This window comes from Dipodomys spectabilis, unplaced genomic scaffold (genome assembly GCF_019054845.1).
Source record: "Dipodomys spectabilis isolate Male_0828 unplaced genomic scaffold, ASM1905484v1 ptg000147l, whole genome shotgun sequence".
Taxonomy (NCBI): domain Eukaryota; kingdom Metazoa; phylum Chordata; class Mammalia; order Rodentia; family Heteromyidae; genus Dipodomys; species Dipodomys spectabilis.
In genome coordinates, this window is record NW_024870824.1 from 8646684 (window position 1) to 8663779 (window position 17096).

The 17096-nt window shown below is 50.5% G+C and overlaps 2 protein-coding genes across 4 annotated transcripts; one reads left to right on the forward strand and one right to left on the reverse strand.

The window, feature by feature from the left end:
- Window positions 1–480: 480 nt before the first annotated feature.
- Window positions 481–3788, forward strand: Rell2 (RELT like 2). Its single transcript, XM_042692201.1, has 8 exons — window positions 481–784; window positions 1211–1450; window positions 1854–1919; window positions 2015–2081; window positions 2511–2696; window positions 2968–3334; window positions 3458–3491; window positions 3710–3788. Exons 2-7 carry the CDS (start codon window positions 1267–1269, stop codon window positions 3488–3490), a joined length of 903 nt encoding a protein of 300 aa, XP_042548135.1. The 5' UTR covers window positions 481–784; window positions 1211–1266; the 3' UTR covers window position 3491; window positions 3710–3788.
- Window positions 3789–4535: 747 nt separating this feature from the next.
- On the reverse strand, window positions 4536–14780 carry Fchsd1 (FCH and double SH3 domains 1). Of its 3 annotated transcripts, none has more exons than XM_042692199.1 (20): window positions 14715–14780; window positions 14373–14470; window positions 13742–13787; window positions 13280–13347; window positions 12812–12947; window positions 12592–12728; window positions 12418–12481; window positions 11223–11351; window positions 10412–10534; window positions 10134–10229; window positions 9558–9677; window positions 9064–9168; window positions 8782–8943; window positions 7625–7753; window positions 7460–7543; window positions 7168–7285; window positions 6826–7046; window positions 5984–6071; window positions 4746–4819; window positions 4536–4623 (listed from the first exon to the last, which is right to left on the reverse strand). In XM_042692199.1, the coding sequence occupies exons 1-20, from the start codon at window positions 14733–14735 to the stop codon at window positions 4558–4560; spliced, it is 2085 nt and encodes a 694-aa protein (XP_042548133.1). In that variant the 5' UTR covers window positions 14736–14780; the 3' UTR covers window positions 4536–4557. The 3 variants fall into 3 exon arrangements, with proteins under 3 accessions (XP_042548133.1, XP_042548132.1, XP_042548134.1); XM_042692198.1 differs by having other exon boundaries at window positions 12812–12968; XM_042692200.1 differs by lacking the exons at window positions 4536–4623; window positions 4746–4819; window positions 5984–6071 and adding an exon at window positions 6515–6743 and having other exon boundaries at window positions 12812–12968.
- Window positions 14781–17096: the final 2316 nt, after the last annotated feature.

Here is a 17096-nt window from a genome sequence, read left to right on the forward strand (position 1 = left end):
CAGTTCTAGGATGCGAGGGCCATTTCTTTTGGGGCGGGGATTAGATCCGCGGGAAGCCGAGCTAGCCCATCCAGTCTCTTTCACCAAACAGGCGCGGGCCGTGGTCACCTGCCTGAGAAGCTTGGAAGATCTGGCCACGCTGCCCCTCTCAGGTGCAGAACGCCAGCTTTCCCCAACCCGCTGGGAGGATTCCGAGTTATCCACTTGTCCGGGGTATCTGAGGGCAGGAACTGCGTCAGGCGTGCAGGATAGACCACTGGAGGACACGCCACCCGCACCCGGCCTCCTAACCCCCGCGCGGACACAGACTCGGCGCCGCACACACTCCCGGGGTGGGGGAGACGGCGCGGCGCAGTCACGCGCGCATCTTACTTGCGCTTACACGCGCGCGAGGCTCACGCTCCCCGCACACCTGCGCTCCGCCCTTTGGTCCCAGGCCGGCAACGGGAGAAGACATTTAGGAACCCAAGGCGGCTTTGGAGGCACCCCCCAGCCCCCCTCCCTTCTCCCCATCAGGGCCATTTCCCAGGACCGCAGTGGTCCGGAGGCTCCCTCGGCTCCCAATCAGTCCTCCTCCTCCGCCATCCTTCCCTCCCCCCGCCTGCCGCGGCACGGGTATCCGCAGCCACAAGCTCGGAGCCGGTGAGGCTGCGAAGAAGGGGGGAGGGGGAGGAATCAAGGGATGAGCGCCGGGAGGGCGTCGGGGGCCCTGAGCCGGACTAGGACGCCCCTGGAACGGGAACCCGAGCCGGAGCCGGAGCCAGAACCAGATCATCGGTACCGGGTGGGCATGGTGGTCAGGGTGGGAGGAATCGAAAAGGCAGGGAGGGATTCAGGAGTACCGGGAGGAGGGGGCTGCCGAAGGCCTGGCTCAGGCCAACGCGGAGGAGGTTGAGATGGATGCTGACTCGAGCGCGATTTCTGCGCCCGCCGCCTGAGAATTCCGTCCCTTCCCACGCTGCAGTGTCCTTGGGAGGGACAGAAGCGGGGGACGAGCTGGAAAGGGGAACCGTCTGGACGCCGGAGAAGTGGGACCTGGTTGGGGCCAAAGGCTTGCGTAGCTGCCATCTGGCCTCCAGCCTCGGGCGGCCTTGGCCGACCAGCACCCTGGGCCCGGACAGCTCCCTGGTTGGGTAGGGGTGGGGTAGAGTTTCTGAGGCTTGCCTGTGGGATCTTGAGAACTGCATTTATACCCCACTCCCATCCTTAGCTGCAGCCCCCTAAACCCAGGAAGCGCCCTGGCCCGCGCTCGCCCCCCAGGGCCTCATGTCGGAACCACAGCCTGACCTGGAGCCGCCCCAACATGGGCTGTACATGCTCTTCCTGCTTGTGCTGGTCTTCTTCCTCATGGGCCTTGTAGGCTTCATGATCTGCCACGTGCTAAAGAAGAAAGGCTACCGCTGTCGCACGTCCAGGGGCTCAGAGCCTGACGACGCCCAGCTCCAGCTCCGTGAGTGAACAGCCTGGAATCCTGGCTCAGTCAACTTTCTGCCTTACTCCTTTCCCTACCACACCTTTCTGCCTCCTTGACCTACGACCGAAGCCAAATCCTGATCAGGCCTGTAAGAAACCTAGCAATGCATTCTGAAGTCAGCAAGTAGATGATAACACCCTGAAAGCAAGGATAGAGAAGGCAGCATGGGCAGCAACAGTCCACTGCTCACTGCTGGTAGTCCTAGCCTCCCATTGACTTCCCCATCTCTATGGGCCCTGAAATGCTAAAACTTCCCAGCATGATGGCAAATGGGTAAAGGGATATCCTGAGCAATCAATTGGCCATGGGGGCCATCAGCTCATGTTCCCCTAAAGCTGACTCATTTCTTGCTTTCTTGCCAACCTCTTTCATCCTTCAGCTGAGGACGATGATGTGAATGAGGACACGGTAGAGAGGATTGTTCGCTGCATCATCCAAAATGAAGGTGAGTATAGGCTGGCCCCTTGCTGCCTCACACTCTGACTTTCTCTTGCCCTGACCTCCACCTCCACTGACTCCCTCTTTCCCTTCTCCCCTCAGCCAATGCTGAGGCCTTGAAGGAGATGCTGGGGGACAGTGAAGGAGAAGGGACAGTACAGCTGTCCAGGTGAGCTGGAAACAAGGGCCAGCATGACTTAGCTTGCCTTGGAGAGTACCCTCTCCTCCAGCACAGTCCTATCCTAGTGTCCTTGCATGTTTGGGATGGGGTAGGCATGGGGAGGAAAGCAAGGCTGCCTATAACATAGGAAGAAACAAGTTTTGTAGAAATTCCAAGTCCTTCAAACCATGTCTCCCATGTATTATCAAGGCTAGCATTCACATCTAGTACAACTCTTTGGAGTTAACCATTACCCTCTTTTAGCAAACAGGGCTGGAAGGAAGAACACATAGTCATTCATATCTTAATGTTGAATTTATTAGATTAAAAGGAACTGGGCTTGGGAAACAAGGGCTTCTGGGGGCATGCTAAAAGAACAGGGAAGAGAACAGAAAGGGAAATGGAAATACAATTTCTGCTCTCCTCCCTACTATCCAGCGTGGATGCCACCTCCAGCCTGCAGGATGGAGCGCCCTCCCATCATCACACCGTGCATCTGGGCTCATCAGCCCCTTGCATCCATTGCAGCCGTGGCAAGAGGCCCCCGCTTGTCCGACAGGGACGCTCTAAGGAAGGAAAAAGCCGCCCCCGGACTGGGGAGACCACTGTGTTCTCAGTGGGAAGGTGGGACTATGGTGCCCAGGAAAAGGGAGGCTGAGGTGGGGATCCCAATAATAAGGCACCTGACCCCAAAGGTGAACCCCAGCTCTTTTCTCTCGGACTGGAACTGCAGCAAGGGTCAGGCTGCAAAATTTGCCTCACCATCTGAGAAAGCTTCCCCTACCCCAGAGGTCAAAGGGAAGTGACCATCAAACCCAGGATGTCTGGTTGGAGGGGTAGGCTCAGCTGCTTGTTGAGTTGAGGGCCTAAGTCTCAGTATTCTCTCCTCTTCCAGATTCCGAGTGACACACATTGAGAAGCGTTATGGGCTACATGAGCATCGTGATGGTTCCCCCACGGACAGAAGCTGGGGCTCTGGTGGGGGGCAGGATCCAGGGGGTGGTCAAGGGTCTGGAGGGCAATCCAGGACAGAGCTGCCTGCTGTTGAGAGGTTGCCCCCTGAGGAGCCCCAGGATCTAGCCAGTCCCCTGGTGCAGAATGGAGGACTCAGGGATACCAACCTAGTCCCTTCTGCACTTGAGGGGAACCCTGGAGCCTCTGCAGAACCAACACCAGGGGCCAGAGGGAGGGGCCCAAGCTCAGGGATGCCTAGTCAAGGAGCAAATGGAGAGCCAAGCAAACTGGACACCTCAGATCTGCAGGTATGAAGACATGGCCAGGGTTACCATGAGCTATGATGGGCTCAGTCTTATTGCCCTATTCTGACAAGCACTAATTACGATCCACCTACTGTTCCCATTGTCAATGTCCCCCCCCATCTCTAGGTGTCTCCACCACAGGGACCAGGGGGCTTGTGAGGTGAGTCTGCCTGAGACCTACGTCAGGTAATCTCACCCTTCCACCCTCTATCCGAACTAAGCCTATCAGCTTCCCATTTCCCCAGAGTTAGCCTGTGCTTCAGATTCCTTAGCTGGTGGTGGGTGTTCCAGTGATTAAGAAGGGTCCTGAAGCTCCTGGGGAAAGTGGGGACAAAACTTCAACAGGAAGCAACACTGTTCCCCTTCCTCTCCTCCAAGCCTCATTCTTCATTGTGCTGATGGACTGACTACCAACTGGCAGGACCAGGGGGTGGATGGTCATGAAGACCCTCCCCTCCACTGGGCAGCAATGCCCCTCCGTTGAGGGACCAGCTCTACTTCTACCTGGAGTTGCATGGTCTCAGGCTGAGGGACCTCAGAAATCCCCCCTTCCCATCCCCATACTCTTGCCCCTCAGTCTCATACCCCTTTTCAACCTGACAACAGAATGCCTGGCCTGTCTCTTCCCCAATGCCTCACTCCACATGCTAGAGAGTGGCAACTGGGACCAGGCCCTTGCCCTTGGTGGGCCCCTAAAGCAATAGCACCTTAGGCTCCCTGCCCTGTTGGCACTAGAGTCTCAAGACTTGGCTTGGACTTCTTGCCCTTTATTCACTGTCAATAAATCCGCTCAAACCATTACAGCTGCTTCACATACTGGCTCCAGCTCCTTCTGACTTCCAAGGCCTGTTCCTCTCCTGGCACTAAGCCTAGTGACCTTGGCATCCAGACCAGGATGGGCCATAAACCAAGGTAGAGATAGAGATGGGCTAGAACCACGCAAGACTTTGGGGAGTGGGTTCCAGCCCCAGAGATGGGGGGGGTATTTTACCACTCTAGAGATGGGGTGATGGCAGAAGACAAAGGGGATAATTCCAGTCCTAGGAATTTCAGGAGAACAATGGAAAAGAGGAGTCAATCCTAGCCCCAGAAAGGAGAGGGGAGTTAAGAGTGGGCACAAGAGATTCTAGCTTTTGGCTGTGTTGCTCCACATCATTGAGGGAGTAGTCTCTGACAGCATGGAGATAGGGCAGCAGCATTATTTGGGGCAGTGGTTCCCCTGGCCTTCAGGTGAAGTGATCTGGGTGGCCAGGATCCGGAGCTTTAGCTGGTGGGGGAGGTGGTGGACGCATCTGTAGGGAACACAAAGTTAGTGCTTCAGAGCCCTCCCTAGCGGATATACTTGTCCTAGCAGACAAAACAGAACCATTGGAATGACCCCCTTTGCAGTTCCCTCTAAGGCAGGGACTCTTACCGGCCTGAGTCGAGGCACCATCATGTCCAGGGGGCCAGGACAGTCCAAGGCTTTAGAACAGTCTAAGGATGTGTCTGGGAACAAGAACCAAGAGTTAGTCTTCAGGCATTGTTTTGTGTAATCCTGCATCTCCAGTACTTAGGACAGTAACACTGTAAATATTTGTTGAATTAATGAATAGTAATGAACCTCAGTCACAAAATCCATCCATCGAGCCTCAACACTTATTGAGCAACTGCTATGTAATCAGTTATGCCTGAAATACCAAAAGAAAGAAAAGGTGGGAGATACAGCTCTCCCCAATAGCTCTCAGGAACCCAGTTATTAAACATCAACACACACGGTGACTATCTTAGTACTAAGTTATTCAAAGTGAGATAGGTGTGGTTAGAGATGGTTAACTTCAGAGGATCAGGGAGGGTGCCTCTGTGGAGAAGGTAAAGTCTAGAAGGTTTTAGAAAAGGTAGACATTCCAGAAGGAAAAGGGAAAAAGGGACTGGGGACATGGCTTAGTAAAAGAAGTTCTTGCTTAGAATATGCAAGGCTCTGGGTTTGATCTCCAGCACCACAAAAAAAAAGAAGTAAAGAAAAAAAAATAAAGATAAAAGTGAAATTAAGCTAAGCATTTTCAAGGTTCAGAGATACTAAGAGTAAGTGGTACTTTTCCTGGAAAATGGAATGGAAGATGATAGATACATTTTGAAATAATAAGACGGAGCTACTATCTGCATATTTACAATATGCCAAGCACAACGTTGAGGGTTTTGTTTTTGTTTTTTTCTGGTACTTGTCCTGGGGCTTGAACTGAATGAAGGCCTGGGCACTGTCCCTGAGCTCCCCTCCCCTCCCACTCCAAGGCGATCACTCTACTTCCAACTTTCTTGAATTGTTTAGTAGAGATAAGACTTTCCTGCCCAGGCTGGTTTCAAACCACAATCTTCAGATCTCAGCTTCCTGAACAGCCTAGGATTATAGGCATGAGCCACCTGTGCCTGGCTAGAAACATCTTTTTCCTTTTTTTTAACTCTCAAAAGAACAAAATAACAAAGCATGGACAGGTAGAACAGTTCAACTAGGTCAGCCTAACTCCACATCTCAAGCTCTTCTTCCCACTAACCTGCAGTGGACCTAGTGCAAGGTATAGTGAGGGCCAACAGAGAAGCAGAGTATGGCCTTAGGGTCCATACTTCCTCTTCACATCTCTTCTCATTACAGAACCCCCAAGTCCTTCTACTCACCCCCAGGAAGGGCAGGTGCAGAGAGTCCACCCAAGGCAGAGGTGGGTGCAGGAGGAGAGAAACTGGGAGGAGAAGGAGATGGCATCATCTGGAGGCAGGATGGGCACAGAGTTATTCCTGGTATGGGAAAGTTTTACCAGCTTTTCTCCTATCTACAATTCTTCTATCACACTCACTGTAGGAAGTGGCCAAATGTTTATATTCAGGCCAGGATTGTAACTTATACATATTTCAACAGCCAATACATTTTGAAGATGATATACTAATGTTGCAGGCATTTTGCTAGCACTGCGTATACACTAATTCAACCCTCATCACTATCATATCAAATAGGCATTTTTATGACTTTATGTTAGAGGTAAGATTATGTTAAGCCATCCATCCAAGATCACAGGGTCAGTTAGTGGCATAGTGTGGCTACAATGTAGGTCTCCTGACTCCCATTGTTAAGCCCTTCCTCTATAGCATGGAAAAAAACATGAAGATTTTTAAGTATTTTCTGTGTGCTATCGGGATAAGAGGTATACTTCTATTCATGACAGTGAAACTGCTGAAACAGCTAACAATGAATATAAATCCACCTTACACATAACATAAGCTCAGAGATGTTGCCTAAGATCACTGCTCAAGGCCTTGTGGTAGAAATTTGAACTGAGATCTATCCAGCACTAAAATCCTCTGAATTCCTAGGAAGCTTGCCTTGGTTTCTCTTTCCTCTGCCCAGAGGATAGAGAGACGTAAGCCACCATAGGAGGAAATCCTGGGGAGAAGAGGGAGCATTAAGTTAAATACAAGGCCGTACCCTAGAAGTACCTGGGGACCCAGGAAAAATGAGGCCTCACCTGTTCAGAGTCTGAGAGTTCAGGTGGTCCTGGGGGACCAAGCAACTCCTCTACCAGCAAGGAGGGGAAAACTCCAACATGGCCCCCAAATTCTCCCCTCCAGAAACCATCATCCACTCCATCTTGGGCCCTAGGTAGCAGGCGGATGAGTGCTCCCTCAGGGAAGCTCAGCTCCTCTTCACTCTGTCCAGTGTAACTGTACAGGGCATGGGCCAAGAATGCTGTAGATGCCCAGAAGAGGTGGTGAGAGAAGGGGATGGGCAGTGATACCATCAGACCCACACCACCAAATAATTTGTCTCCATACTCAGGGTACCCATACCCAAAATTAACCTTTCTTACCAGTGGGTTCTGCTCCCAATGGATTGTTACTGTCATGGCTGCTCTCAGAAAGGGACAGATCCGGGAAGTTGAGATACCGCTCAGGAACAAAGCCTACCTTACCATGCTGGTTCCGAGCCTGTTCATCCAGCAATATAAACATATCAGACTTATCTTGAAACAGCTTATGGCCCTGGCTCCTCCACTCAGCCTTCTGAGAGTGGAGGAAAGCCAGGAGTGGGCCTTATGGGCCACAGAGAAGTCCTCCCACTGACCCCCAACTCAAGATTGTAATCCAGAATTGTATACCCACCTTGACCCATTCTTCAGCATCTCCTTCCTCTATGACCTCCAGCCACTCACCCTCCATGATGGTCAGTTCATCCTCATGCCCTGCCTGAGTCCACAGGGAAAGATTCAGGAGTTTGCTGGACTCCCACTCCCACTGCCCATCCGAAGTCCTGTCCCTTCTTTATACCTGATAGCCAAATACCACATGTGCTGGGCAGGGGAGGGGCCTGGTAGCCAGGGCTGGAGGGGCAGGCTCCTCAAAAAGCTCCCCAGTCTCCTCACATTCATCAAAATCAGAAAGCTCAACATCCTCAGCCTGTTGGGGAGTAAAGAGCACATCACCATGGAGCCCACTCTCAAGTACTTCTTGTACCTCCCACTCCCCCACACAATGGGAACTGTCCTTTAAGGCTGAATCTCCCAACCAATCATCAATTCTCATAATCAGAAGCACCACAGAGCAGGGTGAAATTGAAAAATACTATTTAAAATCGAGTACTTAATATGTATACAGTCCAATGTAAAGTATCTTATTTTGGGGCTGATACTGGAGTTTGAACTCAAGGCCTCCCATTCTTGATTAGGTTTTTCTGCTCGATTGCTGCACTCTACCACTCAAGCCACACTATTTTTTTGCTAGGTAATAGGAAATAAATGTCTCTTGAATTTGTCTAACTTGGCTAGCTTCAAACTGTGATCTTTAGATCTCAGCCTCCTGAGTAACTAGGATTATAGACATGAGCCACCAGAACCTGAAAGCACTGTAGTATCTTTACACACACACACACACACATTTACTATATATGCACATATATGTATATACATATATAATTATATATAAATATTTATATACATATTGTTTGTCATAAAAGATCTTCTACAGGAGAGATTATATGAACCCAGTATTATTGACCAGTATTATTAACCTCATTTTACTTTTGAAGAAGTTAAGGCTTGGTTAACTCAGTTTCCAAGATCATCAGCCAATGAATGCCTGATACTGAAGTCACTCACAGGGTGCTCCCAGAACCTTGGTTCTTCACCAACATATTATATTTGTAGTAGAAGCTTATTGAGGAGTTAGAGGTGTAGCTCAAGTACTAGAGTGTTCACCTAGTAAATATAAGGCCCTGGTTTCAATCCCCAGTTCTGCAGGGGTAAATAATTATTGAGGATTCTCTATGCCAGAAACCTATGGAGAATTTTATATGAATGGTTTCATTTAAGCCTTACAACAACCCTCTGAGTCAGGTACTGCTGTGATTCCCATTTCAGACGGTCTGCCTTCAACTGGGAACTTTTACCCTCCTAAGTATGTACAGTGAGAGGTGGGAAGAAGCTCACCGTGGGGGAGAGGTCCCTCTGGGACAGCCTGGCCTCACTAAGCCTTCGCTCCTGCTCCACCTCATCCTGGGCCTGAGTCATGGCTGGCTTCAACCAGTGCTGAACATCCAGGCCAGCCCCCTGCAGCAGGGCCAGCCGGGCAGCTCCCTTCACCTGGCTCACCTGACATGAGGAAAAAAGGGAGTTAATGGAACCTGGCCAGCTGTGTCCCTCTGCTTCCCCTCTCAGAGTTGACTGAGGAGGTGGGATCTCAGTGGTGCTAAGCCTAGGGCTATGCCTCACCTGTGCCCTCCGAATGCTCTCCTTCACTTCCTGTAGCCTCTGTTCTATGCCTGGGGCTTCTCGCTCTGGAGCTTGTTGCCTCCTCTGCTCCAGTCGCTGCAGCACCTGGTGAGAAAGGCAGAAGTGGGTGGAAATACTGTGGGCCACAACTTACTCTGGACCTGTACTTGGCTAGTTGCATCATTTGCAGTTTATCATTTATCTTCCCTATGATGTAGGTGTTATTATTGGCTCAGTTTAGTGATGAGGAAACTGAAGTCCAGAGAGGTGAAGTCACTCCTTTACCCAGGGTCACAGAGCTGGCAAGCAACAGATTTCATCTGAACCTAGGTTGGTCTACCACTGAAGGCTGTACTCTTAATTATTGTGTCATACCATGTGTTAAAATATCTTTCCTCCCAGCCTGTCTATAACCTTATGACACCCCAGTGATACTGAGATCCCCATCACTCAGCATTTCTTGCCCACCCACAACACCTGCACCCCCACCTCACCCGATGCCCATGGTGTTGGATCTTGTAGTCTCGGGCAGCCCGACCTGCCCAACGCTGGATCTCTTTCTCCAGGCCACTATCCTCAGCCACGTCTCCTGTTCCTTGCTCCAGTGAACACACCTGAATGGACAGGGGCATGCTGTGAGGAGAATGTGAGGCCATCTTTCTCATCAGTTCTCTCATTTTGCCTCTCAAGGACAGGAGCAAAGAGAAAAGGGGTATATGGTCATGTCTGTGGACACAATTATAAATTGGTGTGAACACAGTCTCAAGAACAGAATCAGGATTGGAGAACCAGACAAAGAGGATAGTGCAGTGAAGTGACTGAACTTTAATCTGAGGTATGTTTGTATGTCCTCATGGGAGGGAGGGAAACTGGAATTCTGAAGCCTCTTCTCCAAAGTTTAACAGTCACTGAGTTTATTAACTTAGGACAAGTGTATTACAAGTGTATTACAATAACAAGCAGGGAACTTTTACCTGATCAGCCCCTGCTGGCTGAAACTGCTGAGGGGAGGGAACTTTTACCTGATCAGCCCCTACTGGCTGAAACTGCTGAGGGGAGGGAACTTTTACCTGATCAGCCCCTGCTGGCTGAAACTGCTGAGGTGGAGTGGGAGAAAAGACGCCAGGCTCCTGAAGAAACAACTTCACATCCTGCTCCCAGTTTACCTAATGGTGGGAAAAGGCACAGTCACTCACTCACTGGCACCCTCTCCAGCACTGTCTCCAGCACCTCTTGGTAGAAAGAGGACAAGTGAGATGGGATGGGATAGACATGCAATAACAAGGTCTGTATTGGAAGAACAGGGTTCAAAGGATCTCTAAGGAGCTCTCACGGACCCCAGCCTCACCTGAGATGTTGTCTGTCCCCCATGGCGGGCATGTTCCAGGACCATCTCTGCAGCTTCCAGTTCAGTGCGGCTCAGTAAGGTCAGAGGATCTCTCAAGTGTTCTGACAGCTCACTTACCAAGGCCTAGAGAGAACCCCAACATACTCATATCACCTTCCCCAGGTCCCCACTGGAATGCTGTCCAGGTTTGAACAGGAGATGGGCATGAGGGACAGGAAGGAGGGAAAGAAACATACATTGCTTCTTCTAATCTTAGGCCCTCATGTGTATACAGCACTCAACAGTTTAAGAAACACTTTGAGCTGGGCATCAGTGGCTCATGCCTGTAATCCTAGCTACTCAGGAGGCTGAGATCTGAGGAACAGCGCTCAAAGCCATCCAGACAGGACAGTCTATGGGACTCTTATCTCCAGTTAATCACCAGAAAACTGGAAGTGATACTATGGCTCAAAGTGAGCAAAAAGAGCTAAGGGACAGAGACCATCAGGCTCTTAAGTTCAAGCCCTATGACTGAGTCGATTAAAAAAAGAAGAAGAAAAGAAACTTTCACATCCATTCTCTTTAAACCTCATGAATATTATAATATTAGCAGACCTGGGCTTAATGCTGATGAAGAATGTAGAGTTTGAGGGAGTTAAGTGTCCTGCATGATAAAGCCAGCTAAAAGCAGAACCTGAACTCAATATATATCTCGTATAAACCCTAACTAAGCAAGTAAAGTCCTTAGCACCATCAACCACCTCAGGGAACATGGCAAACAGGGACCCTCTCCTTTTGCTGAGGAGCAAGGATAATCCGAGTTAGGACTGGCCTTGAGCAAAGCTGGCAGTTCCTCTTGGTAGTAGTGGTCAAGGTGGGCATTGGTGGCCACCAAGTTTAGCAGATACTCATTACGGGCTGCTCGCAGCTGCTGGGAATACTGGGCTGACTGGACAGAGAGCTAGAAGAAGAAAATAAGAGTCAACAGGGTCCTTCCAAGGCTAACCAAAAACCCAGGTACGCAATAGATTCTCACACTGAGAGCTTACTACATGTGTGGCAACAAACCTAAATCCTCTAGTGGCAGCCTGGCATTGGTGACTCACACCTGTAATTCTAGCAACTCAGTAAGCTGAGATTGGAGCTCATGGTTTGAAGCCACTCAGGGAAGAAAGTGAGACACTTATCTCCAATTAACCACCAAAAACCCAGAAGTGGAGCTGTGTCTCAAGTGGTAGAGTACCATCCTTGAGTGGAAAAATCTAAGAGACAGTTTCCAGGCTCTGAGTTCAAGCCCAAGTACCAGCACACATGTGCGCACATGCACGCGCATGCACGCACGCACACCACACACACACACACACACACACACACACACACATGCTCCAGTGGCTTCTGCACACATGTAAAATAAAATCCAAACTGTTCCTTACATTGGTCTACCAGGTCCAACATGAGGTGTCTCCTGCATCTTTTCTTACTTCTGAACTTTCAAGAGCTTGTCTCTTGCTCACAATGCTCTGGGCACACTGTTATTCTCTTATTTCCTTGAGCCAAAGTTACTCCTACCTCAGCATTTGCATTCACCATTTCTTCTCCCTGGAATGTTCTTCTGCCAAGGATAGGTCCTTCTTGACACCCATGTGATCCATTCAGAAAGACCCTCTCTCTAAATCACACGCTTGTATTACCTAGTTTTACTTCCATCCTCATCTAATCATACTCTATCTCCCTCCACCAGGCCATGAGGGCAGAACTCTATTGGTCCTGCTCTCTGATATACAACTGCATAGCACACAGAGGTCCTCCATAAATACATATAAAAGAACAAAAAAGAAAAAGGCATTGTTTCCATTGTATAAGTGAAAAAATATAGCTCAGAGAAATCAAGTAGGTTAACCATAGTCACTCATCTAGGAAGTTGAGGAGCTTAGATTCAACACAGTGTCTTAAACTTATGCCCTTGGATACAAACCACTAGGGTACTCTAACTCCCATTCCTCAACTCATGCCTTCATTCCCCTAACCTTGGTGCTCAGTTTCTGGAGACTGGTCCGAGTGTGGAAGATGCCATGGTCACTTCGGTTCAGCCTGTGCAAGTGAGGGAAAGGAGTCCTAGTCAGACCCAACTTTAATGATTTACTGCCTCTCCACACCACCTCATGCCCCACTTCAAGTCTCCAAAATGCTCATGAACCCACCTGGCCTGGACATCAGCTGCCTTCTCCTGTGCCAAGGCCCATACACGTTCTCGCTGTCCATATAGCTTGTGACTTCGACTCAGCTCCCGGACAGACTGCAGCACCTCTGCCTGTGCTCTCTGGAGGCTCTCTGTCCCCTACAGCATGGGCACACAAGGTCTTGACCCAGACCACCTCCACTCCCAAATGAGGTTCCTTCATCTCATCCACTAAGCCATACCTTCCTAAGCACCTGCTCCTTGGCACTCCGCCCTGTGCCCCCTGCTAGGTCACGGTATCGGTCAGACGCCTGGAGTCGGGTTTGGCCTGCAGCCATGGTGGCATCCAGCAGGCAGCGCCAGGCACCAAACACTGTCCTGTCCCTCCCCAGAGAAAGTCTGTGTTGAAGAGAGGAACACTGCATAGCTTCCCAAGACACCCCCTCCCCAACACCATGGGAGACAGAGTGATTTCCCTTCCTCCTTCGTCTGGGAGCCCATCAATCGATCAGCCCATTAGCTCAGCCACAAGATCACTCATGCCCTCCACCCCTACCCACAATGTCCTTGCTAGGTCAGCTCCTCTCCTGCTGCTGCTGTGTCAGCTCTACCTACACTCACGTGCCCTGTCCCCTCACGAGGGTCCTTCATCCCCTACAGGTCTCTGGAGTTAAGCTCCCTATCACCTCCAGCTTCCCAGTAAGACTCACCTGCTGTCCATCTCCCCACTTCGCTGCCCTTCCCTCTTCAGGAATGGCCCAGCCAGTTTCTGGAGTGCCTGGTGAGAAAACCATCACAAATCCAGTTCCTTTTGCAAGACTCACTTTATCTGGGAGAATTTGGGCCTGAGGTATAATAATGCCATTCTTGGGATGCATAATATATACTAGTTGCTTTGCTAGATACCTTCCTGAGCTCACTAGTTTATTTACTCTTTACAATAATCCTACATGAAATTTAGGTATTATTATTATTCCCATTTTACAGACAAGAAAACTGAGGGTAAAAAATGTTAACTGATCTGTCCAAGATCACATATCTAATAAGTTAGCACAGCAGGGATTTGTCTGCCTGACTCCAGGCATTTACTCTTGATCATAATAAGAGAGGGACACTGCTGGTAGTTAAAGGAGGCTAGAGCTGGAGGGAAGATAAAAAGAAGTGTCCCATACCTGCCCATACTCCCGTTCAATGGCCGCCCTCTGCTTGCTGTAGGATCTGTGGCGATTGGGGAAAGAAGAGGGGTTTCCATGTGGTCCAGTTCTCCTACCCTAAATCCTTTCTCAACCTGAGCTGGAGGAAGGAAGGAGCCAGCCTGGACTATGACTACACCCAGAGGGAATGGGACTTAAGAAACCGAGTCCTTGAGATCACCTCGGGCAGCTGCAACACAGGACAGACTCACCTTATAGCTCAGAGCCCCAGCAGAATCCTCCCCACCCCTGAAGGGTCATCTGTGGGCTTGGAAATGAGGACTGATGGGGGGAAAGGGGGCTGGGTGTGGTATCCGCCAGCCTTCCAACAGGTCTGGAAGAGGGAGGGGATTTTTTCCCTAAGATTGATTGTGGGGGTGGGAAGAATGGCGTGGGGAGGGGTCAAGGAGGTTAAGGGAGGATCCCTCTGTTTATCTATGTGTACCTCCAGTATCTGGAGCGGCTGGCTTTGGATGAAGGCTGTGGATGAGCTATTGACCCCAGTCTCCCCGCCCCCAACCGGCATTTGTGTGGTGAGGGTGGGGGAAGAAAGGGGACTTTCTGCTGGGGCGAATGAGGAGATCTGTGAAGGGGAGGGGTCAGAGGCTACCTGATGTCCTCCAGCAGATCCGCCTCCCTCTGCTGCCGGATCTGAAGGATGCTCAGTTGCTCCAGGAAGCGGAGCTTCACCTCTTGGGCCGGCTTCACCTGTAAGATTAAGGGGAGAATAAAGACACCCCCCCTCCCCTCCGCCCCGGCTTGGAAACCTGAAATCACTGCACGGGAGCGGTGAGGGGGCGGGGTCGGGAGCGGCTGTGTTGTTTCCTCGGTTACATCTGGACTAGCCTCTGACCCCTTCCTACCCGCTGTCTCCCACCCCGGGTCGAGTACCCTCTGCGATCCCTCCGTACCGCCAGCCCACCAGGAGACCCTATTTCCCGGCCCATCTCACTTTTCGGGGCGGCGGCTGCATGTCTGCTTCGGCCCAGGAGGCCAGCGACTCGACTCCGGAACTCCAGGAGGCCCCGCCCACGAAGAAGCTCCGCCCAGACACGAGAAGGCCACGCCCTCTCCCCCGCCCACGCCGTGTCTGGCTGCGTGCACTGGGCGGAAACGCCGGGAGCACACTTGAGAGCTGAACCTCTGTTATTGTTGAGAATGTCCAGGAAGGTCCGAGCCACTGGGTGGACGCAGCGTCGTCTGGGCGATAGGAAGAACCCAGGGCTTCTGAGTCGAGACGCCTGGGTTCTATTTCTAGTGTAGCCACTGATTCAGCCTGTAATTATTTCGGCTCGTCATTTACATATGCATATTACCAGTCCTTGCGCTCTCAGGGTGTGAAATGATGAGGAGCTCAGAAGGTGACAGGGAAACTGAGTCACTGGACACCTGAGAGACGATGCCTCTGACGAAGAGATACAAGGTTGGTCCTAGACCTTTTCCTAATTCCCGTTGAGCTGGAAAAGCCAGTGCAAGCCAGGTGAGAAAGATGCCTGAAGCCAACAAAGAACCAGATGCAGAGGAAGACAGGTACATCTTGGGCCTTATTAGACACTAACCGATACCAAAGAACAGGCGTGTGTTGAAAGGTCTGCCTGGAGTCTTATGGTCTTGAAAAGCCCTTGTTACTTTTAAGGTCTTCCCTTCAGCCTTTGCACCTCAAGGTCCACCAACCCTGGCATGGGTTTCTGAGGAGCCTCACCCCCTTTCTTCATCCTCCTCACCAAGGGGGCTTCCTTTGGCCCACACCCAGATCCCCTAGATCCACACTCCCATCATATTTCAAAACTCTGAGTTCATGTCTCTAGTAGTATTTAAGTTATCACACACACACACACACACACACACACACACAATTTTACCTTCCCCAGGTAAAAGACTAAATAGTATCACCCTCCCTGCATTTAGGAAAGCCATACCCCTGGCATCAATGTACCCTATGTCCTGTTCCAATCCATCAGCAGATTTGTGTCACAGACACACCCATATTAACCCAGCTCATTCTGTCCCTAATCCTGACACCAAGTCCCCACAATTCACAAGTCCACAATTCATTTCCCTCAAATTCCAAGACTACCATCCTAGTCTAAGCATCCATTATCACTTTTCTGGTCTAATAATCTGTTCTTCTTGCTTCTAGCCTTCTTTCCACAACTCACAATTTGCCCAGAAGTCAGGGAATGACCTTTTTTTTTTCGGTCTTGGGGCTTGAACTCTGGGCCTGGGCGCTGTCCCTCAGCTCTTCAGCTTAAGGCGAGCACTCTACCACTTGAGCCACAGCTCCACTTCATGTTTTCTGAGTGGTTTATTGGAGATAACAGTCTCACAGACTTTTGTGCCCAGGCATGAGCCACAGGGCACACAGCTGCTGCTGCTGCTGCTGCTTCTTCTTCTTCTTCTTCCTCCTCTTCCTCCTCCTTCTCCTCTTCAGAGAAAAGAGGAGGGGAGAGAATAAGATCTTACCTTTGTCTTGTTTAAAACACAAATGCAGTGCCGGGCGCCGGTGACTCATGCCTGCAATCCTAGCTACTCAGGAGGCTGAGATCTGAGGATCAAGGGTCAAAGCCAGCCTGGGCAGAAAAGCCCGTGAGACGCTGATCTCCAATAAACCACTAGAAAATGGGAAATGACGCTGTGGCTCAAGAGGTAGAGTGCTTGCCTTCAGCTGAAGAGTGCAGGGACAGTGCCCACGCCCAGAGTTCAAGCCCCACAACCAACAAAACAAACAAACACAAATACCACCAAATAAATCCCAAATACCTGAAGTGTAGATAGAATCCATGGCCTATGAGGCCATGCTGATTGGGCCTCCACTGATCTACTTCAGTGATCTACTGCCCACTCACTGTCCCAAGGATCCATCCTCTTTACTATATCCCAATAGGCCAAGTCCCTTCCCAGAGTACAACTTCCGTGTCTACCTCTGCCTTTCAAACTCATGCAGAGGGCGTGGGGTGTAGTTGAGGAGGTGGGAGGGAAGGGATGGTAGGGAAAAAACAAAAGAGGAGCCAACAATGCTGGGTGAGAAATGTACTCATTATCTTGCTCATGTAACTGTGCATGCGTGTGTGTGTGTGTGTGTGTGTGTGTGTGTGTGTGTAAGAGAGAGAGAGAGAGAGAGAGAGAGAGAGAGAGAGAGAGAGAGCGCCAGTCCTGGGGATTGAATTCAGGGTCTGGGCACTGTTCCTGAGCTTTTCTGTTCAAGGCTAGAGTTCTGCCTATTGAGCCACACTTTCACCTCTTGGGGATTTGTCTATCCAGGCTGGCTTCAAACCATAATCCTCAAATCTCAGCCTCCTGCATAACTAGGATTACAGGCATGAGCCACAGGTAC

What these genes read in the sequence shown, in the direction of transcription:
- Rell2 (XM_042692201.1), top strand. Translation starts at nt 1,267, where the DNA reads ATGTCGGAACCACAGCCTGACCTGGAGCCGCCCCAACATGGGCTGTAC. An exon ending in GGGACAGTACAGCTGTCCAG is followed by an intron (nt 2,082 to 2,510) that starts GTGAGCTGGAAA and finishes CCTACTATCCAG; the next exon opens with CGTGGATGCCACCTCCAGCC. An exon ending in ACTGTGTTCTCAGTGGGAAG is followed by an intron (nt 2,697 to 2,967) that starts GTGGGACTATGG and finishes CTCCTCTTCCAG; the next exon opens with ATTCCGAGTGACACACATTG.
- Fchsd1 (XM_042692198.1), bottom strand. Translation starts at nt 14,735, where the DNA reads ATGCAGCCGCCGCCCCGAAAA. An exon ending in TCCAGAAACTGAGCACCAAG is followed by an intron (nt 11,352 to 12,417) that starts GTTAGGGGAATG and finishes TTCTTCTTCTAG; the next exon opens with CTCTCTGTCCAGTCAGCCCA. An exon ending in TGGTGCCTCGACTCAGGCCG is followed by an intron (nt 4,624 to 4,745) that starts GTAAGAGTCCCT and finishes TGTTCCCTACAG; the next exon opens with ATGCGTCCACCACCTCCCCC.